This window comes from Medicago truncatula, chromosome 3, assembly GCF_003473485.1.
Source record: "Medicago truncatula cultivar Jemalong A17 chromosome 3, MtrunA17r5.0-ANR, whole genome shotgun sequence".
Taxonomy (NCBI): domain Eukaryota; kingdom Viridiplantae; phylum Streptophyta; class Magnoliopsida; order Fabales; family Fabaceae; genus Medicago; species Medicago truncatula.
Genome location: NC_053044.1, coordinates 33,838,808 through 33,846,477, shown reverse-complemented (window position 1 = coordinate 33,846,477; position 7,670 = coordinate 33,838,808). Strand labels below are relative to the sequence as shown.

At 28.5% G+C, this 7,670-nt stretch overlaps 2 protein-coding genes across 2 annotated transcripts; both read right to left on the bottom strand.

Moving 5' to 3' along the window:
• Window positions 1–2,046: 2,046 nt before the first annotated feature.
• LOC25489285 (uncharacterized) lies at window positions 2,047–2,618 on the bottom strand. Its single transcript, XM_013605196.3, has one exon. The coding sequence runs from the start codon at window positions 2,472–2,474 to the stop codon at window positions 2,244–2,246; it is 231 nt and encodes a 76-aa protein (XP_013460650.1). The 5' UTR covers window positions 2,475–2,618; the 3' UTR covers window positions 2,047–2,243.
• Window positions 2,619–6,596: 3,978 nt separating this feature from the next.
• LOC25489284 (uncharacterized) lies at window positions 6,597–7,182 on the bottom strand. Its single transcript, XM_013605195.3, has one exon. It carries the CDS (start codon window positions 7,106–7,108, stop codon window positions 6,878–6,880), a length of 231 nt encoding a protein of 76 aa, XP_013460649.1. The 5' UTR covers window positions 7,109–7,182; the 3' UTR covers window positions 6,597–6,877.
• Window positions 7,183–7,670: the final 488 nt, after the last annotated feature.

The window sequence follows — 7,670 nt, the reverse complement described above, 5'->3', positions numbered from 1 at the left end:
CCTTCATTCAAATTTCTTCTTCTTTATTCTTCCATATTGATCAATTATTGTTTTTTTTTCATTTTTTTTTCGCATTTTGATTGTTCAATTTTGTCATTCCAAACTACCGCAATTTCCAATTATAGTGTGAATTGTCATTGTTTCTAGAACCGCATCAGGTATCGTGACTTTTTTTATTTAAGTAGCCAACCTAATAAAATTTGTTAACACGTATAGACCTGCTTCACTATCAGCCAAAGCCTTTGAGTCCAAATAAAAGAACAAAAGCATCATCACATAACCACTTCAGCAGCAACCAAAAAAAATGCTAGCAAACTCCCACAACATCACAGCAGCAACACTTGCTCGCAGTCCTCAAAGTACAACAGATGACTTACTCAGTTGTTATAATTAACTACCTCACAACCAAAGAAAATCAAATCACCATACTATAAAGATGACTTACTCAGTTGTTATAATTAACTACCTCACAATCAAAAAAAAAATCAAATCAAAAAGAAAAATCAAATCACCATACTTGACGTGGTACTGGAAATAACGACAATTCTCACGATATTTGGAATCAAACAAACGACGACGATTCTCACGAAAATTAAAAAATACGGTAGTTTGGAACGACAAAATTGAACAATCAAAATGGGAAGAATAAATGTTATGAATGTAACTGATAAATGTAAGGACATTCAGATGAAAGAAATTTGATGTAAAATTTTAATTGTTCTAAGCCAGTCATGTAGTGTAGATTAATTAAGATTGAACACCTAAATATAATTAAGTCAATATTACATTAGGGGTCCTTTATCTTATTTATTTGTAACACTTTGATCCTTTATCTTTATTTTTTTCCGTTTAGGTCCTTTACATATACATATTTTTCCTCATTTTTTTATTAAAAAATACATAATTTTATTTTTAAAAATATATTTTTAAAAATGAAAAAAATTCAGAAATATGATGAAGATGTTCATCATCTTCATCTTCTTCCTTTGAATCTTCATCATCTTCTTTAAATAATAAAAAAAATCTACTAAAATATATCTCCAAATATCGTGAATTAATGTTATATTCACCTCAAATCTTCTTTTAAACACAAAATTCAAAACCTTAATTTCACAATTGTTGCTAGTCGGATGGTAGAGGCTTAGTCACCGGCTGAAGGGTTAGGCTTTACGAAAGTTAAGATTGTTCTGAAAACAACAAAATTGATGTGCAAAGCTGCTCTCAATTTTGGGGATATTTTTATGTCGGATTTGAATATTGAGTTTTAGAAAATAATAATAATAATATACGGTGTGACAATTTATATAACTAAATCTCTTTTTTTTTTGTGATGAAACTAAATCTCTTTCTCCATAGGGTTTTGATTTTTGTGTTTAAAAGAAGATTTGAGATGAACATAACATTAATTCATGATATTTTGAGATATATTTGTGTAGAAATTTTTTTGATTCATTGAAGATGATGAACATCTTCATTATAATTCTGAATTTTTTCATTTTTAATAAAAATATATTTAAAAAATAACATTATGTATTATTTTAATAAAAAATTGAGAAAAAGGATGTATATGTGCTTTTATGAGAGATAAAAGACCTAAACGGAAAAAAAATAAAAGGACCAAAGTATTACAAATAAATAAGATAAATGACCTCTAATGGAATCGTGTCTATAATTTAATAAAATTTAAAAGTATTAAAAGTTACCTTATGATTAAAATTGATTTTTTTTTTAGAAAAAATTGACTCATTTATGACATTTAAAGTTGTCAATATATATTACATTTTAATTGGTTGATATCATTAAGGGATAAATACCTTCTAAACAAGATAGGGTAATCTAGAAAAAATCTAAAGCTTAAAAAGTGTTCTTTTTATTTAAAATTTCCACTTTTTAGTTTCCTTATATCCTAAGTTAAATTATTGGATACCCACTATTTTTATATGAACAGATATATAGCCAAACAACAATGTCCATTCATAACTCATAACTTGAAATATAAATATCAAATAACACGAAGCAAAAAACAAAAAAACAAAAAAAAAAAAAAAAAAAAAAAGCTTAGTTTGATTGATTAGTTTATCATACATCTAAAACAGCAAACTAAACAAAATATATATGTTCCCACACATTATGATGCTCGTACATCAAAACTATATGGATGGAGTACATAATATTATAACATGAAATGGGAAATTGGATAACAAGACAAAAATAAATACAACTAATTTATAGAATGAAGTTAATCATATGGGGATGGCTCTGGTGACTTTTGGGTATACAACGGTGGCAGGATGACCCATGATTCTGCGACCCTTCCTATGCTTAAAGATATAAACAAGAGCCCCAACCGGCCATTCCACCACCCCCGCCACGACAAACGCCACGAATCCGATCGTTGGCCCCACCACCTTACACCGGCACGGGTTGCTTCTTGTGCCACACTGCACGCAAAGAGGAACCCCTCTTCTAACCATCTTTAATTTCAAGCAAAATAAATTTAGCTAGAGCTTGTAATTTTGTTTGATGATTGATTTGTTGTTCTTGTTGTTTGAAGTATACTAATTGAATTGAACTTTGTTGCTCCTTTTATAATGTTTGGTTATCGTGAACAGTGCTGGATTGTGTGGTGATGTGTTACTGCTACGTGTTTGCAGCTTAAGTATTATTGGTGCAAGTGTCTTACTTGCTTTGGCAGTTTGACATGTGTCTTGTCTCTTTTTATTCCTTGCTTTATTTTATGATGTATCCATCGCATGTTGCCAAGTCTCAAGTTGAATTTGCACTAATCCATTAAAAATACTTTCTTTAAAAAGCAAGATAAAGATTTACCCCCATTTCCTTCAAAAAAAAAAAAAATTACACCCTTCTTCCATTTTTGTAGGAGTGGGTTAAAAAAAATCGTAAATAGTCACTTTAGCATCTGATTCTGCATCATACTTTTATAATAATTTCTGATTCAATGTTAAATATAAAGTAGTCTCTAAATGTGCATTTCCGTTATTAATTTAGTCTTTGGCGTTAAAAATTTTTGTTAACTGATGAAGTGTCAAATGTTGTGCTGACAAGGTGCATGAGATGTAACAAAAACTAAATGTGAAAGTAGAAAAGTGTCACTTTGACCTCCCAACCAAAAATCAATATCCCAAATTGAATCTTAAATTACTAAATCACGAATTTAATTCTCAAATCTTTAAAACCTTAAATCTCATCTAATTCTATGTTTTGTTCAAAATAAAATTTTCCATTAAACACCAAAAATGAATCACATGACGGTGGATGTTGATGCAAACTCGTCCGAATGAAGTGTTGGTCATTCGTTAAGAATTGTGACATATTCCTCAATAAAGATGTCATGAACATATAGAATAAACAAAGAAAAATAAATAAAGAATTTTACTCTTATATTTTCTCCTAAAATAAAGTAGTTGACTTTATATTTTTAATATCATCATATTAACACCGACATTATTTTCTACAACTTTAACCCAGACAATTTGTTATAATTTTTATTTGGATTTTTTTTATCAAGTAGTTTAGTGACTAAAATTCATTTTTTTCAAGGAAAATAATCGAGATGTTTGAGATCAAATCCCGACCCCTATATATAACAATGCATATCTCTGTCAGCTAAGTTATACTTACAGGGATTTAACTCATACATACATACATACATATATATATATATATATATATATATATATATATATGTGTGTGTCAAATTACTCCAATAAAAAATATAAAGCAGTAAATTAAGAAGTCTATTCTCATTTTGATCAAAAATTGTATTTTCATAAAAGATATAAAGGAGTAAGTTTATAAATCTAACTTTATTTTGACAAAAAAAAAATGTATTTTCACCATTTTAAGTCTTTTTGTGTTGAAGGAACCATTTTAATTCACTTGAAATTAAAGTATAATTTTGTCAATTTCACATTATTTTAAAAAATAAATAAAATGCACAACTGCTTGATACCTAACATTTGTTTTCCTTGATTTCACTTAATTAAGCAAGCCATTTCTGTGAGCATAGCTCAGGAGCCGAGGTTTAAGTCCTGGACACTCCAATCCTCCACAATTAAATTGTGTGAGTTCTAGCCACTATGCTATTTGACAGAAAAAAAGACTTAAATGCTCTTTTGGTCCCTTAAGTATTTAATTGGTATCATTTTAGTCCTTTAACTAAAACAAAAATTGTTTCAGTACTTTAAGTTTTTTTAGTCTCGTTTTGGTCTCTTCTGTTAGGTTTCCGTTAGGGTTTACAAAAAAGTTAACACCTGGACACGTGTCATCTTGTCATTGATTCTGTTTTTTTACAACTTTTTTTTATAAAAAAATAATAATATATTTTTAAAAAAAATCCCAAAGTCAATGGCAAAGTGACACGTGTCCCAGAATTAACATGTGTCACCTTGTCAATGGTTCTGAGAATTTTTTATAAAAAAATAAAATATATACTCCCTCGGTCCTAAAATATAAGCAAAAAAAATACACTCTCTCCGTCCTAAATTGTATGACGTTTTGGACATTTCACACATATTAAAAAATGTAATTAATATTGTGTGGGAAATAGATATTATGAGTTGTTTTACAAAATTGTCCTCAATAAATGATATGAGAAAGATAAATGAAGGAATTGAAAGAAGAGAGTAATAAATAGTTAAGGATATAATAGGAAAAGTAACATTAATTTTTCATTGGTATTGTAAAGCGACATACAATTTGGGACAAATATTTTTTCTAAAGTGACATACAATTTGGGACGGAGGGAGTAATATTCTTTGTCTCAAAATATAAGCAAAAAATACCAACTTTTATGCTATTATTATGTTTTTTCAAAAAAATCATCTTTTCCAATGTAAAATTAAATGCAAATTGCATTCAATTTGTTCTCCTTTTTATTTTCTCCATAATTTTTAACCAATGAAAATTATTTTTACATTTTTCCATGAAACTTATTCCAAGGAGAACACAAAAAATTATACCTCGAATCACTAAGTGTTAGTTTTTTTAATAAATATGAATTAGTGTTTTTTGCTTATAAATTAGGACAGAGGGAATATATATTAAAAAAATATTTAAAAATATTTATTTTATAAAAAAAAAATTGTAAATAAAAAATTCTCAGAACCAATGACAAGGTGATACGTTCACACTTAACGTTTTTTTTATTAAACCTAACGGAAACCTAACAGAAGGGACCAAAACGAGACTAAAAAAAATTAAAGTACTTAAACAATTATTTCTAGTTAAGAGACCAAAGCAATACCAATTAAATATTTAAAGAACCAAAATAGCATTTAAGCCAAGACTGGTGCTAGTCACACCAAAAAAAAAAAACATGTTACACCCCAGAATGACTAATATACCCTTTAACTAAATTAAAAATTTTAAATTAACTAAATTTACATTAACGTAAATTGAACATAAGTAAACTTAATTTACCTTAACCTAAATTGAACATAAGTAAACTTAATTTACATTAACCTAGATTGAACGTAAGTAAATTGAATTTACAAACTTAATTTACATTAACCTAGATTGAACGTAAGTAAAGTGAATTTACATTAACCTAGATTGAACATAAGTAAACTTAATTTACATTAACCTAAATTGAACATAAGTAAACTTAATTTACATTAACCTAGATTGAACGTATGTAAACTAAATTTACAAACTTAATTGAACATAAGTAAACTTAATTTACATTAACCTAAATTGAACGTAAGTAAACTTAATTTACATTAACCTAGATTGAACGTAAATAAACTGAATTTACAATAACCTCTTATATACATACGTAAACTAAATTTACATTAACCTAAATTGAACATAAGTAAACTTAATTTACATTAACCTAGATTGAACGTAAGTAAACTTAATTTACATTAACCTAAATTGAACATACGTAAACTTGAATTTACATTAATCTACATACGTAAACTACACTAACCCCTTTTATATACATACACGTAAACTTAATTTACACCAACCTCTCACATAAAATCAAATTGACAGGTATATCTCATACCAAAACAAATAATAAACAAATAGAAACTCATCGAAAATGAAATTTATGAAATTCACTAACCTTTATGAATATAGTACAGATCAATAACAAAGATGTTGATTCAGATATTGGTTACATATCTATGGTGATTTGTGGATGAAAGGGGGTAAGGGTTCAAAATGATCATAAAAGATGGATTTTTAAAAATTTACATGAAGAGGACAATTTTGGTATTATTGTAAAATTTTAAATAAATTTAGGTGTAACTTATTTTTTTTGGGTGTGACTAGCACCAAATCTTAAGGCAAAAAGAACGAGCCTCTTTCAAAAACCGAGCGAGAACGACATTTGTATGTAAAAATAGAAAGATTTAAGAATAAATGGCAACCATTAAAACATATTGTAAATGAGTCATGTGTCAATTAACCCTTCTTCTTCCTTCCCACAAAATAACGCCACCAGAAGTATTACGCTCATATTTAAAATTTAAATATGAATTTGATCTATTAGATTAAATTCAATCATTTAGTTTATTAGCAATGTTATTGACTATCCAACATCTAGTGTTTTTTTTAAATGAAAAGATATATAGGCAAACAACAAAGTCCATTCATAACTTGCAATACAAATATCAAATAACACGAAGCAAAAAAAAGTTCTAGTTTGATTACTTAGTTTATCATGCATCTAAAACAGCAAACTAAACAAAATACATATGTACCCACATTATGATACTCGTGCATCGGAACTATATGGAGTAGTACATTTTATAATTTTTTTTTTTTTTTTGAGGGATACATTTTATAACATGAAATGGGAAATTGGGTTAAAAGACAAAATAAATACAACTAATTTATAGAATGAAGTTAATCATATGGGGATGGCTCTGTTGACTTTTGGGTATACAACAGTGGCAGGATGACCCATGATTCTGCGACCCTTCTTATGCTTAAAGATATAAACAAGGGCCCCAACCGGCCACTCCACCACCGCTGCCGCGACAAACGCCACAAACCCGAGCGTTGGTCCCACCACCTTACACCGGCAAGGGTTGCTTCTTGTGCCACACTGCACGCATATTGGAACTCCTACTCCAACCATCTTCAGTTTCAATAAAAATCAAATGAGCTAGTAGTGATTTTGTTTTTGTTTGATGCTTAATTTGTTGTTGAAGTTTGTTTTGTGAATTGAACCTTTTTATAATGTTTGGTTGGTTTCGTTTTCGTGAACAGTGCTGGATGGGTTCGGTGATGTGTTACTGCTACGTGTCTGTAGCTTTAAGTATTATTGGTGCAGGTGTCATTGCTTACATTGGCTGTTTGACACGTGTTGTCTCTTTTTCTTTTCATGCTTTATTTTATTTATTATTTTATGATTTTAAAGTAGAAACAGTGTGCCTAGTCTCGACATGAATCGCATTAGGTCGGGAATAGATCAAGTATGCTTTGATAGATTTAAGTTTGGTCTATGAAATTTTTTACAAGTTTGAGTCTGATTTATGGTCTTTTATAGACCCATTTTTTTGAATCTAACCTGCTTTATTTAAAGATTTGGTGTAGTTTAAAAGCCTATTTATATGTTTGCTTTGTATTATAGTCATTTAAGTTTGAGGTTTGCAATAGATTGAGCTTTTAAATTAATTGGTTATACATAAGTTATTTTA